Source organism: Grus americana, chromosome 25 (assembly GCF_028858705.1).
Source record: "Grus americana isolate bGruAme1 chromosome 25, bGruAme1.mat, whole genome shotgun sequence".
NCBI classification, from domain to species: domain Eukaryota; kingdom Metazoa; phylum Chordata; class Aves; order Gruiformes; family Gruidae; genus Grus; species Grus americana.
The window spans coordinates 1425636-1447716 of record NC_072876.1 but is presented as its reverse complement, the minus strand read 5'-3'; the positions used below and the strand labels follow the sequence as shown (position 1 = coordinate 1447716).

At 47.5% G+C, this 22081-nt stretch overlaps 1 protein-coding gene across 1 annotated transcript in view; it reads left to right on the top strand.

Moving 5' to 3' along the window:
* LGR6 (leucine rich repeat containing G protein-coupled receptor 6) overlaps positions 1 to 22081 on the top strand; it is a 150988-nt gene that overhangs the window by 94425 nt on the left and 34482 nt on the right. The window contains 2 exon segments of the mRNA XM_054803854.1: positions 8362 to 8577; positions 18087 to 18158. Of these exon segments, the coding sequence (XP_054659829.1) occupies positions 8362 to 8577; positions 18087 to 18158 (288 nt within the window).

The window sequence follows — 22081 nt, the reverse complement described above, 5'->3', positions numbered from 1 at the left end:
AGAGCAGAAGAGCTTTCCGATGCCCTGCAGCTGTGGTGTGGCTCAAAAACTGCTGTGTCTGGTCCACGGAGGACCCCCTCAGCCAGAGATGGGCCAGGGGACAGTCCCACAGATCCTTATCTTGGCTCTGGAGGGCTCGTGGCTGCCATGCTGTTTAAAACAGCCCAGAGGGACTCAGGCCCTGGTGAGATGGAGAGCTGTTGTGGACTCCACTCCAGGACAACATCTGGCCTGCTGTGGGTTGCATGTGTTCCGTGAGAAGTGATGCACCACATGCATGACCATCAAAGGCCAGCGCTTTTTCCCAGAATAGTCTATGAGCTACAAGGGTGAGGGTTATTTAATTTCTAAAACAAAGCTGGTTATATTGGAAGGTCACAGGGAATCCTATGGGTGCTCACCCAGCACAAGGAGGCATTCAAACACACCAGGGTACAGTCCAGCACCTCAACAGGAGGAAGCCCCCACCCAAGTGTCCATCAAAACAAAATAACCACTGGTCTAGCAATGATTGCCTGAGTCAAACACCCCAAAATGGACATCTGGAGCTCTATCTCTATGTCAGCTCACAAGTGGAGAGCAGATGGAGCAAGGCAGACATAAATGCATCTGTGACACCCCTGCAGGTCCCCACTGCCAGACAGGGACCTTGTGATGCATCTGGTCTGGCCCTGGTCCCCAAACATTCAAAGTGTGAGCTGGCTTTTATGTCCCAGTACATGCTAAGCCCTGAGTATCTCTTGGGGCACCATGACCTGTTCAGAGCCCCTCTCCCCAGAGAGAAGTGTGTCCTGTTCCTTCTGTCCCCAAGAATTGCTCTCCCTTCTCTCTTGTGTGCTTGACAAACACTGTGCTTCCCAGCAAATATGTAGGACTCACACTGCTTGGTGGGCCTTTGAGCCACTCTGCTTAGCCTCTGGCTTCTTTCCGTACCGTCTCCATCTCCCCGTGCTTGGCACCATGGGCACGGGGGGCAATGCCAGGCGCCCAGGGAGAGGGCTGGTCAGGGAGCTGGCGCAGCAGTGGAGTGCAGCTGCCCAACTGTCAGCAGTTTCTATAGCTGCACAGAGATTTTGGCAATCCTTCTTGCACGGTTCTGACCTGAGGGGTTTTGGAGGTGTCTGCAACTGGGGATAACAAAGCCCTCTTGTCTGTACCAAAGGCACTTTGTGTGGAGTGTAGGTATTGCTCTGATTTCATTTCCTGAGCATCCCTCATGGAGGGCTTCCCAGAGATACATGTCCCATTAAGTCAGGAGTGAAGACTCATTGCAGTCCAAACAGAGCCCTGCAAACTTTTCCACCAGAACCTGTTCCACAGCCAACTAGGAACATGTTCGTGTCTTGAACCTTCATTCACTGCCCGAGATGGTTTTCACAAGAGTTTTTAGTCTGGAAATGGAGCTAGAGAACTCTTGCAAGTCTTTTTTGAGGGCTGTGAGCACTTCTGTAGTGGGGGAAGAGAGCCCAGGTGTTGGAGCAGGCCTACAAGGCAATGTTCTACCTATTCAGTAATGTGTCATTCGTAGAATCATAGAATCACAGAATCACAAAGAAGGGATGTTTAAAGGTCATCTAGTCCAACCCCCCTGCAGTGACCAGGGACATCTTCAAGTAGATAAGGTTGCTTAGAGCCCCATCCGGCCTGACCTTGAATGTTTCCAGGCAAGGGGCATCTACCACCTCTCTGGGCAACCTGTGCCAGTGCCTTACCACCCTCATAATAAAAAATTTCTTCCTTCTATCTAGTCTGAATCTACCCTCTTTTAGTTTAAAACCATTACCCCTTGTCCTATAACTACAGGCCCTACTAAAAAGATTGTCCCCACCTTTCTTATAAGCCCCCTTTAAGTATTGAAATGCTGCAGTAAGGTGTCCCTGGAGCCTTCTCTTCTCCAGGCTGAACAACCCCAACTCAGCCTGTCTCCATAGCAGAGGTGCTCCAACCCTCTGGTCATTTTTGTGGCATCCTCTGGACCTGCTCCAATGGGTCCATTCTCCCACTGTATCTGCAGTACATTACAACCACAGGGACATGACAGGCAGAGCAGAAATTGAACGCAGTTTCTCACCTTCCAGGTTAGCACTGCAGTCCCTGGCTGCCTTTCTCCTGTCCCATTTGGTATCGGTTGATGGAAGAAGCCCTTGCTCCTCACCTGGTTATTTGGGCAGGCTCAGGGACCCAGAACATCCTGCATCTGTGTGCCCAGGCCCCTTCAGGTGCTGTGCCTGGCAGAAAGAGCAGCACGCGTGGAGCTGCCTTGCAAGGGAGCGTGGCAGAGGGGGACAGACTGCCTTCGAGCAGGGTATTTTTGCAAGACTCTGGAGCTGTCCTCCCTCGCTGCAACCTCAGCTCCTTGCACGGTGAGTTCTCTGGGAGCTCACCAGCCAGGTACTGACTCAGTGCGTCTGGGAGTTCTGCCTGAGAAAGGAGCTGAGGTGTTGGCCCCAGTCATTAGTAAGTTATCAGAGAAGTTTAGCTGCAGTGACATCATCTCCTTCTTATGTTACTACAAGGAACTTAGATCCTATTATGGGATAGTAGGTAACTCAATCGAGCCTTTCAAGATAAACTCAGACAGGAAGAGAGACATGATTGCCTGAAGGCACCAATTAGACATTTCTGGTGAGATCAGCTCTGTTCAGCTGACACACATGCACGCTGGGGCCAGGGAAGACAGCAAGCACCTCGCTCCCCGAGGAAGGGGTGATCTCAGGGAGGGGTGGGCAACCAGCTCCTCCTCCCACTGCTGCCGGGTCAGGCCTCACTCCTTCGAGGGTCGCAGCTCCATTCCATCCTTTCTTTATGTCCTATATTCTGCTGTTGACAGATAATCAAGATGTAGAAAAGCTCCCCGGTTTGGAGAGAGAACAGCCCAGCTCAGTACCACCCAATGCTGCATATGATCTTTCATGGCAAGTTTTCTCCAACTTTATCAGGGGAAATAATAGCCCAATATGTTGCAAAAAATGCTGGAAGGATGGGTTGAAGTTTGAGGTCCCACTGTCCTGTTGTGACTGGGCTGCGGGCAGTGGAGGAACATCACAGAGTCTATACTGCAGACCGGTTACTGCAGATAGTTTAAGGCCTCCAGACAGCCAGCTATTATTGGCTCTGTTGTGTGCAAGGAAGGAAGAACAGCAGCAAAAGCTGGGATATTTCCTGACAGAATGGCATTGTGCACTTTTATTGGTTTCCAGGCTGCAGCTACCCCTGTAAATGTTCCATAGCCAGAAGAAACTGGAAAGATATGGGCAAAGTTGCTTCTGCCAGTCATAGCCTGAGATTTGCACCACATCTGTTAGGGAACAGAGAGACTGTTTCTAGTTATCCACTTCTGCACACTTCTGCCAGTCACCTTACAGACAGCAGGATGCATGTGCTTACAGACGAAAAGCACTTGTACACCCTCTGAAATGCTCTGGAAGCATTTCTTGGAACAAGACAATTCTTAGAAACCGCTGGGTCTGTGGCACAGGAATCCAAAGATCTCAGATTATAGCTTGACCTGTCAGAATTAATACAAAACTTATGGCAGTCACTGCACTGGCAACTGCACATAGCCCCACCACCACCTGGACCTCCTGAATGGCTGCACTGATTCATTGGGTTATCTTCTGCATATTGGGAGGGAGGAGTCTCCCACTCTTGACCTTTTCTTATTAGAAAAGGACTTCCCTACCTGCTTGGTTCCTTCTAGGAATTATTTTAATCCTAGCATCATCTCTGGACTGTTCCTGGCAAGAAGGCAGGTGATTCCTCCTCAAGCCTTTATGAGATACAGACAATGCTTAAAGCAATGAAGTGGCTCTTCAAAGGCATGCTGGGCTCTTAATCCTGCACCCACATGAAGCCTACCTAACACTGTCCTGCCCAAGGAAAGACTTCCCTTTCCCACCACACACAAGTTCCTTTGGCTCCCAGAGCTGCCTACTGGCTACAGCAGCAGCAAAGGCACCAGCTGGTGGGGCTCAGATGTACTTGCATTTGATGCTGACCTGCTCATCTCACCATGGCTCAGCACAGGCACAAGCAAAGATGACATAGGCAATGCCTCAGACCAAAAGCCATGGGACTTTTGATGTTCTTCCCAGGCAGCTCCCTCTCTGCCCATCCCTGTAGTCCCTAAAACAGAAAATGGAGTAAAATCTGAGGTGATTCCAGGCACTTTTAGGAATCTTAATTAAGTGTCATGTTGAAGTCATAGAAATGCCCCATAACGATCAGCAGTAGATGCAGATCTAAAGCCAGAAGCTGAGACTTTCAAGTACCTGGTGATTTTCATATGCCATTGTTCTCGAACGTCCCACTTTTTAAATCAGCTCCTTTTGCCTGCAATGGACAGGATGGTGCTCTGCAGCGCCTCACTTGAACCTGTGAAGTCACTTGGAAATCTTGTCCGTGCAGACATCTGGAGACCACTGTGTGTCATCCGCTCTCCAGACCTACAGCACTGCTCGACAGCAGGCGTGAGATGAAGTCCCACTTCTAAGCCATCCAGCAGCTCTGTGAAAGAGTCATCTTCCTGTGTAAGCAACAAACGGGTTAATGCTTGCAAGGAAAACCAACTGAGTGATTTGGTGAAATAAAGACTAAAACATCTCCGTAGAAGGTGAGGAGCCAGCCCCAGCCTGCGCTGTCCCATTTACCCACTAATCGGCCCAATTATCTTAGGTATAAATCATAACACAAAATACAGAGCCGGAGTCACACACTGAAGAAAGGAGAGAACTGTTGGGTTGGTTTTTGTTTAGTATAATTGATATAATTACTAACAACTCTGTGCCAAGAACTTCAGCTTTTCTCCTTCCAGAAGAGAGTGGAGAGCTGTCTGAAAGCCATAGCAATTAGCAATCCCCACATGCACAGCTTTTATTAGAAAGAATGCACCTCTATTCCAGAAAGAGCCAGCAACTCCCTGAGGAGCAATTAAACAACCCAGAGACCTTTTGGTACCAGGAACGCAGCCGTCACTTAGTCCATGTTCCCTCTTCCCTTGTTGATGCTGCAAAGGCACATAAGGAACCCTGCCCATCATGCTGCATGTGAAATGCCTTCACCGGGACACTTCCTTGTTCCTAATTTTAACTTCACTAGCTCCAGATAGGTGCATCTTGTTGTGCTGTGGTCCAACCAGGCTCCTGTTTTTGAGGTTGCTCAGGCCTTTGTCCAGCTCATTGCAACCAGCAGAAAGTCTCCCTTTCACTGCACTGAGGGATCTGGCTGCAGCCTGATTTTCACACTCTGAAGCAGATTAAGGCAGTAATTATGTGGCTGGAACTCACCAACACTGCCCGAGCACGCTGCCCTCCAGACGGTGTCTCATGGACAGCAGCCACACTCATCACAACAGGCCACGTTGCCACCAGGCAGCCCCTGCAGAGGCGAGGAGACAGAAGACGGGGTTCGTTTGAGTCTTGCAGAGGTGACCTCTCATTTTTGGCAGAGTGTGGAGACACGGAGCAGAGCCTGGCTTGGAGCTGCAGCATGTCCAAAGCTAGTGGCCATCCAGGAGTGTTAACAAACTCCTTAGATGAATCTCAGTTATTGCCCCTGTACTTAACCATAGGGATCCACAAAGACAGGGAGGTGTCTGGTACCTAAAAATAATCCACCAAGGACCCATGCTACCTCATTGGCACTTCTCCCATACCTATGGACCATGGATGTAAAAAAGTGCCTTTCCTGAGCATATGCTAAATAGTCATGGAGCAAATCCATCAATGTCAGCGGTTTCCCCAACACCTTGGGGCACCGTCACACTGAAGGCAAACTCCCTTGTTGCTCAGGTGGCTTCGCCCAGGAGTTCATGACCAAAGTAGGACATAAAGCTGGACAGTCATGGGGTGCACCTCGCTGCCTTGACATGAACTGTCCCTGTCTTGGACAGCTCAGCTTGGTGTACCAGCCCTTGGCTCTGTTTTAGCATCTCCATTTGTGAAAGCTTAATTTGGTTTTGAAAAATGATAACTATTCTCAACGGATATTTTCATTGTCTGTTCTTTAATTAATTAAACTTGAAACAGAGCATTCACTTTAAAACAATTTTCAGTAAACATACAGGGATTTGGATGAAAGAATGTCTGTGAAAAGTAAGCAGTACTTTTTTTTTTTTTTTTGAAAAGCAGATTATGATGCCAAAAACTAACAGAATTCTTATGCTGAAGAAGGAATGGAAAAATTAAGCAAAGATTAACATTTCCCACACAAGCTTTAATTTTGGTCAAAAAGTTGTTGTTCTTCCCAAAACATTTTTATGAAAATTTTCAAATAGAGTCTTTAGTCTTACCCTGAGCTGCTGCAGGGTTTGCTTTTCTGCTCTTTGTTCTTTGGATTTGTCTTCTTGGGAAGATGAATGATGCTATGCTCTGATTTGTTTGTAGTCTTGGTGACAGGAGGTAAATTGAGGCAGAACTTGCAACATGGCCACCCTCTTCAAGAGTAAAACAAACGCTGTCTTGTGTCAACCCTCTGAGCAAAGATGCAAATCCTGTGGCAAATGAGCTCAGCTTGGGGTGTGACGTGCTTTTGTCATCCACAGAGGAATTAATACGGCTGGCTGAAAAACTCTCAGCTGAACAGCCTTGCACCAGAAAATGCTGCTTTGCAGCAAAGCAATAGTATTGCAGTTTGGAAAAATGCATTAATGTGGCAAAATGGAAATAATGAAATAGTTATTTAATACACCTCGAAATATCATTTCAGTTTGAATTGATGTTGTATCAAGACTTGTGCACTGCATTTAAAGGACACTTTTCCCAGGCAGGTCTCTGGAAGGTTTGACTGCACTTCTCAACGAGTTACAAATCTCCAGCTTTGTCCATCCAGGTCAGACCAGCCAGTGCAGGAAATACTTCTCTCTGTGGCATAGGAAAAGGTCTGTTTCCCAGGATCCTCTGAGAATTTCACCTGGGAAATACCACCCCTACCCCACTGCAGAGACCACAGCTTTCACCTGGTGTCTTCCCTGCTCTGTGCAAACTAAAAGTTTATTGCAGGGTGCTGGGAAGTGGTTTGTGAACTAGAAAATGTTGTCTGTGCTCTTTAGACAAGGGTCTAGTGCTGGGGGGCAGGGAACAGTGACTGGAGGTCTGCTCCAGTCTCCAACTTTCATCAAAAATATTTCTTTATGTAGTCAAAAATACTAATTTCTATACCACATTCCTTTATGGAGGATCATTGATTTGAGGGCTGGGCCATGGCAGTTCTGTTAACTTCCTTCTGTCATGCTTTGATAAGAGATGAAGTGCTTTCTCTTTGCAATTTGAATTCAGAGATCTTTCCTTTAGATAGCTTGGAAAAATAAAATAAGCTCTGTTGGCCATGGATGGAAATCAGAATTTGCTTTCTCTTTGGTATAATTGGTTCCTGGTATTTCATCCAAATTTGAAGTGTTTTCCTCTTATGTTTTGATTTTAAAATCTACAGATAACACATTGTATCCTGCTCACCATTGTTGAAATAAGAGATCTTTAAGACAGATGATTCCCAAACCTAACTTTTAAACTTTTTTTCATAATAAGCTTAATATTTTTTTGGCTTCTCATTCTATTTTGGAACAAAAACAAGTCTTAAAAATTAAAGTTTCTCACCAAATTAGACCTCAAATTCAACTGCCTTAAGGTTTCCATGATGATAGAAAAAAAAAAAAAAAAAGAAATTGGCAAATGAAGGAGAAAGAAAGGCCTGAACATGTGCAATACAGAGAGCACGGGCTTAATTCCTGTGCTGTGACATATGGTCTGACTGGTTTGCGGTGCTTTTGCAGGTAGCTCTGCCTGTTTGGATCAAACGCAGGACCCAAGGCAGGGCTGCCACATATTTCGCATTTCCAGAAAAATCCTTTTCTTCTGTAATGGGGCTTTGGCCACACGGTTTGGCTGTCCTGCACATCCCGCAGCAGTGGGTCTGAGCAGGCTGTGGGGTACCCCAAAAAGGGCTGTGCCTCCGCAGACCGGCTCAGGCAGATCCACGGCAAGCCTGGCTCCAAGGGATGCACCTTTGATGCTCATTTTTAAGGGGGGTGCCTGCAAGCCACAGCTGGCCAGTGGCCATCTGGTGAGTCTGTGTGAAAGGACTTAGCCCAACCACTTTGTTTAAGAAGCTGCCATCAGTTGGCAGCACTAAATGACCATCAAGAAGGCATCATGCTTGGCAGCGGTCAGACATCTCCAAGCACGGGCAGGAGCCTTGCACTGAGACCTCCTTATGCTAATCACTATTTACAGCCTGATCCAATCTCCCTGGCCATCAATCCATCCTGCCTCGGCATCAAAACTCCCTTTGCATAACACTGCGGGCACATAAAGCAATGCTAGATCCATCTCTCACTTATCCCCACCCTGTTTCTTTCCCACTCAGACGCCTGGATGCAAACCTTATCTCTGTGGTGCCCGAGAAGAGCTTTGAGGGGCTGCTCTCCTTGCGTCACCTGTGGCTGGACGATAATGCCCTGACGGAGATCCCTGTCCAAGCTCTGAACCACCTGCCCGCGCTGCAAGCCATGACCCTGGCTCTCAACCAGATCTGGCACATCCCTGATTATGCCTTCCAGAACCTCAGCAGCCTCGTGGTGCTGTAAGCCTCCTCTGCTTGTTACTCCCTCGCAGCCGAGTCCTCCGGCTGGGACAAGGTGCTGACCATTGCTGGCAAACAGGGTCCTCCTCCCACGGGAAGACCTGCTGGTTGCTCCCCAGGAGCAGCTTTTTGCTGTGGGGGCAGCAGGCAGAGATTTTGTTCATGAGAGCCAAGGAATCCCCGCCGTTTGGTATGAAATGCTAAAATTGCCACTTTTGATTTTTTTCATGTTTTCCGTACTTTTCACTGAAGAGCCAAAAAGGTATCACTTTCAAAAAATGCTTCGCATTAAAAAAATAAATAAATCAGTATTTGGAAACAAAAAGCAGATAATTTTTCCCTGAAGATTCAAGCAACAAAAAGCTTCTCATTTCTATTTCTTCCTCCAATCCCTGTGTTAAAACTACAGGAATTTCTATCAACATGAAAAAAAAAAAAATTGGAACAACTTGCAGTCAGGTAAAAAAGCTTTTTGGGTTTTTTTGTGGTGTTTTTTTTTTCCCCCTGGAAAACAAGCCAAGAAAATTTTTTTGACCAAATATGATTTCAAACAAAAAGTCTAATCTCAACACCTTGTCCAAGCCTGTGAGTGCTTATTTGCATGACTGTGTTATATATGCAGGTCAACTATTCTTTGTGGTGACCACAATCTCATGGTGCACGTTGTTGTCCAGTTTGCATTTTAAACATTTTACTGACAGTGTTTAGAGCGATGTAGAGACCGGTGCCGCTCTCAGAGTGTACCTGGTCCAGAAACATTTACTCCATGGGCAATAAGACACGTTAAAACACTCCACAGCCTGTAATCAGAAAGCTGCAGCAGGAGGTGCGTCCTTTCTATCAGCAGAGGCTTGCATATTATCTAGCTTTTAAAAGGAATTTCATATGTGCAAATTAGCTAGTCATTAATTTTTTGATGTTGATTAGCAAGTTCAGGTGTGATTGCCAATTACTTTAGAGCTCCTGTATCTACATGAAATGCTACCTTTTAGTTTGGTAATACATATTGATACCAGGGTATTAAGTAACCTCAGCATGTGGTGCCCTAGTGAAAGTTTAGCAATTATTTTGCTTTCAAAATTAAAGTGTTTACTGAAGCCATCTAGCATAGAAAGTGCTTAGAAAAAGCACAGTGCAGAGTTTTATTAAGCATCAAATTCAGCTGTTTAGACAAAGCATAAAGGCTTATTTAAGAGAAATGCTAAAAGCGACTCGAGAGATGTCAAATTAGTTTTCACCCACAATAGTGCTCATTCTACAAGGCATCCTATGACCATCATAATGCAACCACTTCATTAAGTTTTAATAGCTAGCATGGAGGGTGAGCTGACATTTGTGTTTTTATTTCAGTCTCAAAAGCGTGCTGCTTTCATTCTGGCTTATCCCATACTTTGGGTGGGAAGCAACTCCTTAATTAAACAGGCAAGCTCAAGAAATAAAAGTCATTGACCATTAGGTCACAAGGGAGAGAATAACGTCCCACCACAGACAATTGGAACGGAACACGTGTGATCCTGCCAGGCGCTGTGGGACACGATGCTAAATTTTTGTGGGATCGCAAGTGTTTGGTAGAACTGGCCCCATAAATCTCACCCATGCTTCCATGCATACCCTTGTCAGCACACAGCCAGTGGAACATCACCCAGTGTTCTTCCTGCACCCCTACCAGGGATGTTTCCCTGCTTCAGACTCACCCTCCAAGTTGAGAAGCAAACGCTCCCAAAACCTAGCCAAGCTAGGCAGTAAAGTTTTCGAGGAGAGTTTCCCTACCAGGATGCAGATAATACATATGCGCATTGCTCTGCAAGTGTCCAAATTTACACATGGATGGAGAAGAGCTGGCTGCTGCCATAAATGTTGGGAAACTTCTAGCCTGAGAGGTATGAAAGTGAGCACCTCGGGAAGGAGAGTCAAGGGCAGATGTGGAGGAGCACAGGGGAATCTCCCATATACAGCCTGATCAATACTCATGGACACGGCTGACCACAGCTGAGGGCTTGACCTTCCCAGGTGCAGAGATGTGCTTTTCCTCCTCCACACACCTTGGGCCTTTGGGAGAGATGTGGGTGATCATCGTGCACTGACACAAAGCACCAACATCGGAATATACGAGCCTCAATCTGGAATAAGTTACGGGGTTCAGTCTCTGCTAATAAATTACACCTCTGTTGAGGAATTCCCTGATCTTATTCCCATCTATTGGTGCTGCTGCATGTTTCTAACCAGGGCTGCAGGGTATTCAGTAAGCAGAGCTTCCTGTAAATCACTCATCATGAAATCTATGAGTCTCAGTAATTGGCACCATCCTTTCCCCAGCTTTGATAACAAGGGCTTCATGTGCTGCGATGTTGGCACTGTGCTGCTGATGGCAGAAGGGAGATGGCTTGTTTGATCAGGGTGGCTCATGGGAAGATACTGAAGATGTCACCTCCAAGTCTGATCTATTCAGGACAGAGTGTGTCTTAGTATCTACAAGCAGAAATAGTCCTGAATATTTTTCAGCTAATTATTTGTATGAACCAAAGGGGTTTTTACAAAAAGCATCTTCGTTCTCAGGCATAAAAGATTTTTCATTTAGAAGCGAGAATTTGAAACCCCCATGCTGCTGTGCTGACAGGCTGATAAAGTGCATGACAGCAGTTCTCATTAGTGTCCCTCATCTCTTCTGTTGGCTGAATTCAGCAGAAAGTCAACTCTCAAACCAGGAATCACAGCATCTCTTTCAGCCCCAGTCCTAGATGGCTCCACTAGTCCTGCAGTAAAATCTCACGTGGATGAACTGGGAACTGTAGCCAGGAATTCCCGCAATGCCTCAGATGTGTCCTTGCTGCCACATCTCTGCAAGGGGCTGCAGTTCCCTTCTTTCCTGGTGTCACCAAAGGAGCTGTGAGCACTCTCAGCAGAGATGCTAGGATGTGGATGGGACACAGGCTCAAAGTGACCTCTCCTAAACAGGCCGGACAGGAGAGAGGTTTGCTGCTCTGCAGCCCTGTAATGACTGACCTGGCTAGAGAAAGCCTTTGGGTAGTTTTACTTTCATCACACGGCAGGGAATCCCTTAAGTTAGAGCAAATGAGGTCAAACCCCAGATCCTTCTCTGTTTTGGTCCACAAGGAGCCTTAGCTCCTGGAAACCCCACTGACTCAAACATTCCTGCAATGCTGCACATCCCACTGTCAAAAGGACCCAGCATCTGCTGCCTCACATGCTGTCAGCTTGGAGCCAGGGAGTTCACTTGGCCCCATAGTGCAAAAAAGATGCTCCACTCCTCTTATCTGGCCCTAACTCTGGTCTACCTGCACACAAGTCTTTTGAAAACAAGGACTCGGGGAAAGTTGTTTTCATGCCGCAACCAGTTAGTTTTGCTTAACGCCTTCTAATTCTTGCACTCTGCCTCTACCTCCTCTGTGCCATCTCTGTATTTGTTACTGTCTCTCATACCCTTCCCTCATTGTGGCTTTTCCAATCCCCATCCAGTTGGCTGTTTTGAAATCAGAAGTTAGTCTACATACCACACTTGTTTGCTCCTCCACACCTTTGAGATGGAGAGACCAGAACCACACACTGTAGCAAAGACAAAAATTAATGCCAGTTTATAAAATGGCATCATGCCATTCAGTAGCCCATTTTCTTTTTTCTAGTCATCCCTATCATTTGATTTGCTTTTTTGACAGCTACTAAACACCAAAACTTCCTTCCTGTAGATATTTTAAAGCCTATTACTGCACGTGCTGATGTGAGACTGGTTTCCTGTCTCTCCCCCCACCCAGCACTTTACATTCATGCAACCTGAATTTCAGCTGATGTTATATTGCCGAGGACAAGCCACTCACCTGCAAGTGCTTCCCTCCTAGGTCACCCAGCAAGACCTTCCAGCTGAATGTGTTGGGATCTGAAGACAGTAAATGAAGGATATTTAGTAGAATTTATCTTTCTTACAATTTTTATCATGTAAAGACATGACTCTCTAACAGCATGATTTGGTGACTAGAGGAGAAAACTAGTTTCCAAGACTCCTGGGTTCTCTGGTCCTTGTTCTGAACGTTACTCTGGCCAAAACTTTTGAAAGGGCCCAGGGATTTTCAGTGCTCTCCCTGACTAGGAGCAAACATCAAACATCTCATCTCTGCTTTCCAGGGGAGCTGAGCACCAGTAGTTTCAGCTGACACCTGTGGGACTCAGAGCTCCCCAGCGTGACAAACCCCAGTCTGTTAGATTAGTGTTAGGATGAACCTGTGCATAGAATCCCAGACTGGTTTGGGTTGGAAGGGACCCAAAGCCCACCTAGTTCCAACCCCCCTGCCATGGGCAGGGACACCCTCCACTTGCCCAGGTTGCCCAAAGCCCCATCCAACCTGGCCTTGAACACTGCCAGGGAGCCAGGGGCAGCCACAGCTTCTCTGGGCAACCTGTGCCAGGGCCTCCCCACCCTCACAGGGAAGGATTTCTGCCTCACATCTCATCTCCATCTCCCCTCCTGCAGCTTCAGGCCATTCCCCTTGTCCTGTCACTCCCTGCCCTTGTCACCAGTCCCTCTCCAGCTTTCCTGGAGCCCCTTCAGGGACTGGAAGGTGCTCTAAGGTCTCCCCGGAGCCTTCTCTTCTCCAGGCTGAACAACCCCAACTCTCTCAGCCTGTCTCCACAGCAGAGGTGCTCCAGCCCTCGGATCATCTCTGTGGCCTCCTCTGGACTTGCTCCAACAGGACCATGATGGGGACCCCCGAACTGGACGCAGTACTCCAGAGGGGTCTCACAAGAGTGGAGTAGAGGGGCAGGATCACCTCCTTTGACCTGCTGCTTTTGACGCAGCCCAGGACACAGTTGGCTTTCTGGGCTGCAAGTGCACGTTGCCAGCTCATGTTGAACTTTTCATCAACCAACCTTCACCTGTACAAGGGAGTTAACAAGTCTCTCTCTGAGAAGTTCTTGGGAACCTCGGTGTTGGCAGGAAGTGCCAGGCATGTGCAATTCATTATTACTAAGAACAATATCGCCTGGAACATCTGGGTCCCATTCATGGGCCTTTCAATTTGCAAAAACATCTTTTCTCCCTGTGGACTGAGCATGCTGCCTTGGCAAAAGTGAGTGTCTCTCTCCAGCACTTGATGAAGAAGCAAACAGCCCTCCAACACACCCCTGACAATGTCACTCCTGATCGAGCTTTATTCTTCACCAGGGAAGTCTCATGCTAGTCCTTCACTGCCAGAAATGATCCATGGAATTCGCACCATTTATGATTTAGGTGTCTGTACTTATCCATGGCCAAATTGAGGAAAAGGACAAATTTGCCACAATAGAGCTGGAAATTCATCATGGCAATGGCTGGTCCAGTGGGAAAATTCATATCATGTCAGATTTGAACTTAGTTCAAATCATCTAATGCAAATAACTGATGGAAAATGTTTGCATTTGTCCTTTTTGAGAACAAAAAATGAAGTCATTAGAAATGAAAGCAATGGAGAATCCACTACTTCTCTTTGTAGTTTGTTCCAGTGGTTAATCATCCTTAGTGTTAACAAAAAAAAAAAAAAAAGCTCATATTTCCCATTTGAATTTTCTTTGGCTTTGACTTCAGACATTTGTTCTTATTATTCTTTTCTCCACTAAATCACAGAACCATTTTAGTACCCATTTTCTAACCAGGAAGAATCCTATACATTACACTGTACTCATCCCCTTGATCTTATTTTCAATAAGCTAAGCAGATTGAGTTCTCTAAGTCTCCATTCTAGTTTTTTCCATCCCTTGGATCATTTTTATTGTTCTTCTCTGCACCCCTTCCAAATTATCAAGATCCAGTTAACAATGTGGGTACCAGAAATACATTTACCCTTCCACAGGCAGTTGCACCAGTGCACGATGCAGATGTAATATCACTTCCCTTTCCTCACGGTCTACTCTCTTGTTCATCCAGACAAGCACCTTTACTGAACCAGTATTTAGCACATTAGCTCAACCTGCTTTCCTTTGTGTGTAAGAGAAATGACGGAGATGCCCTGTCCCCTTGGAGGTGACATTTCCAGGGTTTGAGCTCACAGTGCTAATGCCTGGGTTGGACTGTCACTTCAGTACAAGACTGTTCTCCAGGAACTTTTAATCCACTGGAAAAATATATGGAAAAAGGAGTGAAATGAAATGAAATGAAATGAAATGAAATGAAATGAAATGAAATCTACTAGGAATGCTTCAGGGACGATTTGGAAAAATATCATTTATGCCCATTTTGTGATAAGAAATTGTTGGCAAGGACAGAAAATCTTCCTTCTAGAAAATGTTGTGCTTTTTTTTGGGGGGGAGGGGAGGGGGCACAAATGAAACTTGTAGGATTGTTTTGGGGTTTTTTTCCTGGCATGTTTCTAAAGTCTTGTCACCTGAGACAGCAACCAAGATGAAGCATCTCTCCCTAGCCTGTCTGGGGGATTGTGGCCATTTGGTATTCTGCAGCCACTGTAATTTACACTGCCTTTCAGCAAGACATAGCATGGGTTCACCTGGCACAGCAGAGGAGCTAGCCCGTCTTGTGACACTTGTGCTGCTGCAGGAGCACATGGGCAAATTGTCTGCCATCCTGCCAGAGGTCAGTTGTGACAATTGCTTTTGCAAAGAGACCACTGTTTTCCAATGGAGGTGCATAACTGAAAAGCAGTCTACATGCCAGTCCACAAAAAAGCAATGACTGTCCCGGTCCTTCCTGGGCAAAGCTACTCTCTTGGATGATTGCCCAAAACCAGCCTCAATCCATGGTACCGACCTGCAAAGGGAGATAACACAGATCTTAAAGCCCGTTGCTCTTACTGAGGATGGTGGTGGATACTAACTCCAAGAGGAATGGCAAGAGCTTAAAGACTTCTCATGTTTTTGCATCACAAGTGGGTTGTTTATAGCCCAGAACCAAGTATCTCGAGCTGCTATCAAACCAGCTGTAATTTACAGGGCAGAATATAACGTCGTGTGGGTTGAGCTCAAATTGACAAACACTGGAGATGTTGCAATCCAACTTGTTAAAATTTGTTTACCAGAGGAGGAAAAAAAGGCAGGATGGAAGAAAGGAACGTCTTTTCAAGTGTTTACCTTTCCAACTCTCTTGTTTCTATTATTGCCATGTGGTTGGGTAACAACTCTAGAGTTCAGCTTGGACGGCAAATTTTTTTATAACTCTCTTTTTCAGTTGCTCATAATTTTCTCACCAACAAAGAGCTTCCTTCTGATGATTTTCATTACTCTGCCTCCAAACAAAGCACTTTACAGCCAAATATAAACACAGCAGGTGATTGCTTTCCTATTCTGTACCCTTGCCTGACTTGAGTGATAGCAGCCAGCTGCTCAACATGCCTGAGCTTAGACAAGGTGTCCTGTTGTACCACCCTGACAAAGCTCCAGGGAGTTCACATGGCAGTCTGCATTTCCTTTCTTCCCACGCCATGCTCTCGCAGCAGACAGAGGTATGGGGCAAGGGGTTCCTGTGGTACCTCTTGCTGCAATTGCAGAGCAACTCCAGATCCAAACCCTCAAAGGGTCCCAGTGCTCAAAGGGACCCAAAATGGTTGGCACCATCTTCCACTGGAAGTGCCAAGTGAAGTGAGGGCAACATGATCTGAAGCTATCCCATAACCTTTGATAGAGGAAACCACCTGAACTTGAACTTCTCTTCTTGTGACAAAGAGAAATATCTCCTGTAACATTCTGATTTTGATCTCAGCTTCTTTTCTCCTCTAAGAGTCACAATCAAACGAAGTTTACTTGCAGGCAATATCCTTTTCTTTTTTCCCATTTGTTCAAAGGAGCAAACATTTTATCACACATCTTTCCCCTCCCTTCCCCTTCCTCTGAAATGTTTGTATGTTCTCCTCCCAGTGACAAACATTCGTCTCAGGCTGGTTTCTGTTTTGCAAGCCCCTACCAAACTGCCCTAGAGCCTGACTGTTCTCCACTCCCAGCTCCCTCCTGTTTTACCCTAGAATATTTGGCAGTGGGAGCTGCCTGTGCTCAGCCAAATATCTTGCACTTCAATCCAGGTGGAGTAAGGGATTTTTCAAGCTGAGACAGATTTAGATCAAGCAGCAAATAAATAAAAAGTCATTGATCCACCTGCCAGCATGGAGTCTCCCCCAGGCTCTTGGAAGGAGGCAGCAGTGTTGGACAAAGGCTGGTGCGTCCCTGAGCATGGGCAAGGGAGAAAAGGACCCCAGAGGCATGTGGTGTAGCAGCAGATTCATCACACAGGACTCTCTTAAAGGAGAATTTGAACAGTAAAATGGGGAAACCTATCCTGAGAGAGAGCAAAGAGGGTATCCTGCCCCAGAGGACCTTACCTCTTCGGTGGGCATTTCTCTGCACAGACCATCCCAGTGCAAACATGGACATCACTAACGTGCTTAAGCGCAGCTGGTAGAAGTGCAGGCTGGGCAGCAGCGGGTTGTCTTCTCCTGTTTTTCAGCAGACTTTCCTCAGGCTGCTCACAAGATCTCTCTATACGGATTTCAACCTGCCCTTGAGTGGGATTTCGGAGGGAGATGCACAATTAGCCGCATGGCTCCCACCAGCTGTAAAGGAAGCCGGATGGCAAAAATACTCAGATGTGCAAACACCCACACAGTCTCTGACAATCGGAGAGGAAGAATCCAGGAATTAAGGTCTGGGATTTGCCAAAAACTGAGACGTGGGAGTAAGGGGCCCATGGAAACAGAGAACCCAGCAGATGGGACTCCAGAACTCATCACCTGTGGAGCTTCCAAGGCAAAAATACCCCAGGTGGCTTTGCAGGGGACCCCAGCACATGGCTCTCCAGCACCAACATTAAGGCTGGGGGCTCCAGAGCCCTTAAGCACTAGATGTTCATGGCATATAGCACCAGGATGAAGGGGAACAGGGAAAAAATTGTTACCTTAGTGTAGAGAATGTGCATCAGTCTGTTGCATGGCCCCTGCACTTCAGCCAGACACTCTGAAGCATTAAACTGAAGACAACTTTCATTGCAATCAAACTGGAGCTAATCCAGGAACTGGCAGCATTTTGAATTTTTTGCAAGATAATAAACTGTGACTAACAGGATGATTTTGAATTCAAAGTCTTCTTGCTGCTACTAAGGCTCTTAGCAGCCCAAATACAACTGTGTCCTTAGACAGTACCCAGTGCCCATGAACAACTGTTGAAGCCACATGGCACATTGTAGGGTTGGGCCCAATGTAAGGTGAGATCTAGGGTGTTTCTTGAAGCTTCTTGCTTAAGCATGTTCATTCAAAGTCACCCGGCAGCTGTGAAAGTGGAGGTCTCAGGGAATCTCCTACATCAGCCTGAATTTCCTGTGAGATATGGGAGCTCTGAAGCTGCTCTACAAGCACTATTGCACCCAGCATGTATTTCGTGTGACAAGAGGGAGGACCTTATAAGACCCCTCATGATCCCGGCCCAGGCTGTGCTTAGATTGCAGGATGCCCCTGGGCCATGGCTCAGACTGGCAGGAAAACCTCAGGTTGCACCTCCACTAACCGTCTCTGTTTTGTCCACAGGCACCTACACAACAACCGGATCCAAAGCCTGGGAGCCAACGGCTTTGATGGGCTGCACAGCTTGGAAACCCTGTGAGTCATCTGATTTCTTCTCTGTCCTAAAGAGCTCATGTGTGTTCATCCCCTGAGCACAGCCTGCAGGAAAGGCCTGGCGTGTCTGGGTCAGCCCCACTGCATGTTCACTCGTCACCACGCACTGAGGGCAGCAGCAGGGCTGGCTCCAGGCATCAGCCCAGCAAGTAGATGGCCAGGGCATGATGCTTCCTGGGGTGGTGGACTTTCTCTGTGCATCTGTGCAAGCTGGTCTGGCTGTGCTGCTGCTGCAGAGGGTCTGTGCATGTGGGTAGGAGGGGGCTGGGAGGGGGCTCTGAGGCCCTGGACACAAGTCTAATCCTGGTGCAATCCAGAGAGCCTGCATGCATGCCCTGCTCAGGGAGTGTCACCACCTACTCACCACATGCATGTGGTCCCAAAGACTCCTGAACACCTGACTCCACCAAAATGAGGGGCTGGCTTGAGTTCAAGGCTGGTAAAATCCTCAGGGATCTGTGGAATATCTCTCTTCAAGATGGTCTTACATTACCTGGCATCACCCATAGCCAGCTGACTTCATCTTGCACCATGTTCTTGGTATGGCTGGGTCAGCAATCTGTCAGGAGACCACAGGGGAAGACAGGAAGCAGGAACGAACTCTCCTCCAGGACACATCTTTGTTAGCAGCAGATGGGTCACCCTGAAAAAAGACAGTTAAATCTGACGGCTTTGCCATGCACACACTGCGCCCTTGACAGCAGTATGAATTGCGTGGACCTAATGTGCTGTGCATTGGCTTAGGAGGAAACATAAACAAGCAAGCAAATAAATCAAGGCTGTGACAGACTGGAAGAAGTGCCTGTTGCCTTCAATTGTGCAGGAACATGTCCCTTCATGCAGGCCCTGGGGTCAGAGTCAGGCCCTCACTCCTTGCCAGGGAGAACTAGGGGGTCTGAGTCATGGCAAAAAGAGGTGACGCTTCCCAGCATTCAAGTGCCACTCAAGGAGACAGTGCCCCTCTGTGCCCAGCAAGGTGCCAGCAGCAGCCATGGGGCGAGAGTGGCAGCAGCAGGCAAGCCCTTGGTCCCCAGACACACTCCTTGGGGCAGGACGGTGGCACGCATTGTCTCTTACTTTCAGACTGGCACATCCTGGGAACACCCAGAAAGACCCGTCTGGGGAGAGGTTGAACCATGCCAGGGATGATGCGGGAAGGGAGGCTGCTAGAGGGTCTCCTCTGGTGACCCATGGGTCTCCCCCATCACGTCCCACCTTGGCTTTCTCCCCGGTCATCTCTGGGGGGCTCAGGCAGAGGCAGAGCCGTGGCATCCAGGCAGCACATAGGCAGGCAAGTTGCAGGAAAGAGTGGAGGACTTGCTGATGAAAGAAAACCCTGTTTGGGCTATACCCAGGCAGACCCTGCAGCAACATCACAGCCTACATCAGGGCAACCTTATTCTGCAGCCAAGGTGGTTACAGCCACCATGCTGCCCATCCCAAGCAGGATGGAGCTGTACAGAAGAAGATGGCCCTTTATTTATGGTGTGAAAGACTACAGGGCTTCCATTGCCTTGGGAGGTAATTCAGTTTCCACAGATACTTGCACTGAAAGCTCTTTTTCCCTCTCTTCCTCTCTGCTCCTGCTGTAGCATTTTCTTTGCCTTTTGTTGCCCATCTGAGATGCCACTCAGCATCAGGGGATTCAGGGGACCTCAGCATCTCCCTCTCTTGCTCTCAGTCCCCACAGGGACAGGACTCCATAGCACTGTGGGGATGTGGCTCTCCGCAGGGCTGCAGCAGTGGAAGTCCTGTCCCTAATGACCAGGCAGTCCTGGGAGTATTCAAGCTCCAGGGGTTGTCCCCTTGGAGCAGGGCTCTGCCTGACTACTGCCTGTGTCCAGACTCTGATGGCCCAGACTTGTGCATGTGAGTGTCCCACAGCCCCCATCCTCCACGAGCTGTCTGCAGCTGCAAGGTCAGTGCTGTGGGCAAGATCTCCAGACTCTCCTCCACATCTGATCACATTGAAGGAGTGTCCTCAAGAGAGAGTGAGCTGGCTTTTGCTCCTCTTTGCCTGAGCATCTAATTCTCACCTCCAGGCCAGCAAGTATTTCAAGTCACTGATTTTTGAGGAACACATTGTCCCCCTCATGTTAATCTCCAGCACTCATCTGCCCTGCTGACCAAATCTGGCCAAGTTTTGTGGCAAAAAACAGCTGAGCCTTTGGCTGCAACAGCCCAGCCAAGCTGCTAGACCTGCATCTACCTACCACCTCTCAGCTCCTGTGCATGTGGAGACTATTACGGTCTCCGCACATACCCTTTAACTCAAATTATGATTACATTCTGTTGACAGCACTTAGCACATTTTCTTGGCTTGTGGAGGCCAAACTGTGCTCTCAGTTACCCCGTGGGCGTTACCTCCTGGAAGGCAGCAGGATGGTAAGAGTTGGTGAAGACAGAAACTTCTCCCGGGTTCCTAAAATGAGTATTTGTGGCCAGATGCTGATTATAAACCAGGCACAATAGTTGAAGAACTGTAGAAGTTGAGATGAAAAAATTTGGTTTGGGCTTTTCAGAAAAGCCTAGGAAGTTTTAGGTGCAGAAACTTCTGGTACCCTAAGGGAAGTGTTTCTTCTCATATTCAGCTAGACAGAGAAACTTCTTTTTTTATCAAATGCAGGCAAAAATTTAAGAGAAACAGCACCCAGGGCTCCATGCAGGTCTCAGCAGTGTGCAAGCTGCCCATGCACAACCACACCGCATGCCTACCCCAGATCCTATCATTTCTGCAAAAACAGATCCCAGTGAAGCATCTCTGTTCTTGGAGAGGGCTTGGCCCTGATATTTTAGGAGGGCAGCAAATCTAGAAAGAGGTAGAGTGAAGCCAGATGAATGACTTTGTGTTTCCCCTGCATTAACTTGCAGCTACTGTGCACAAGTCAGCTCTGCCAGGTACAGAGCAAGAGCAGCTCTGTTTTCCACGCTGATGAGGAGGCAAGTAGATGTGCAACACCTGCCAGGTCTCAACTGGTGAAACACCAGCATGTAGCTGGAGAAAGCAGGTCCAAGAAAATTTTCTCTGTCAGGGCAAAATCTGGCTGTCCACCAGCCCCCCCCAGCCTCTTCTTCCTGGGAAGGAAACCTGGGCAGGCAGGCTGGAAGCAAGTCAGAGCTGCTCTGGCCAGATTCCCAACAGGGTTTTGAAACAGCCTTGAAACCTAGTGAGATTCCCTCAACAGTTCCCATAAGCCTGAGAGATTGCACAGAGCAACCCTGCAGGGCTGTGGGAAGAAACCTGAAGTGTGGCTGAGCCATGAAATCAGGTATTAGATGGTCAAAGTGGATGATACTTGGCATTTTTTAGCCCTCTCCTAAAGACACAGAGCAAATAAGAGTGTAAATGTCCTTATGTGACATGTTCTTCCTGTAGCCCCTTTGGGTAATGGACTAGATGCTTTAAATAAGGTGTAAGCTCAGGGGGTGCCCATAGGAGATGCAGAGATAGAGAGATGCAGAGTCAGCGCTGCCCGTGAGCACAGAGACTTTAAATACCAAGGAAAGGACAACCATAACCCATAGGCATGCCCAGAGGGGAAGACCTGCGGCCAAGGGGAGTGTTGGAACCACAGCAAATGGCCTGGTGTGGTGAGGTGGGGGAATCCCGAGAGGGCTTTGTGTGAGGAGTGGGGCGGTGAAACGAAGGAGAAAAGAAAAGTCAAGGGGAAGCACCATCTTTTGCAAAAAGTAAGAGCGAAGCATGCCAAAAGCTGAGACTCCAGCCGCACTGCTCTTCACGTCACCTCGCTGCTCCTGTTTTGCCTTGTACAACCTGCTCTGTGGTGTATTGCTCTTCAGGCTGTTTAATGTGTGCTGTAAAACATCAGGCAGCATAGCCAGCTTCCTGCTGTTTGGAAGGAGGATCCTAACTTTTACATTTCCTGATTATGTTGGTTTAATTT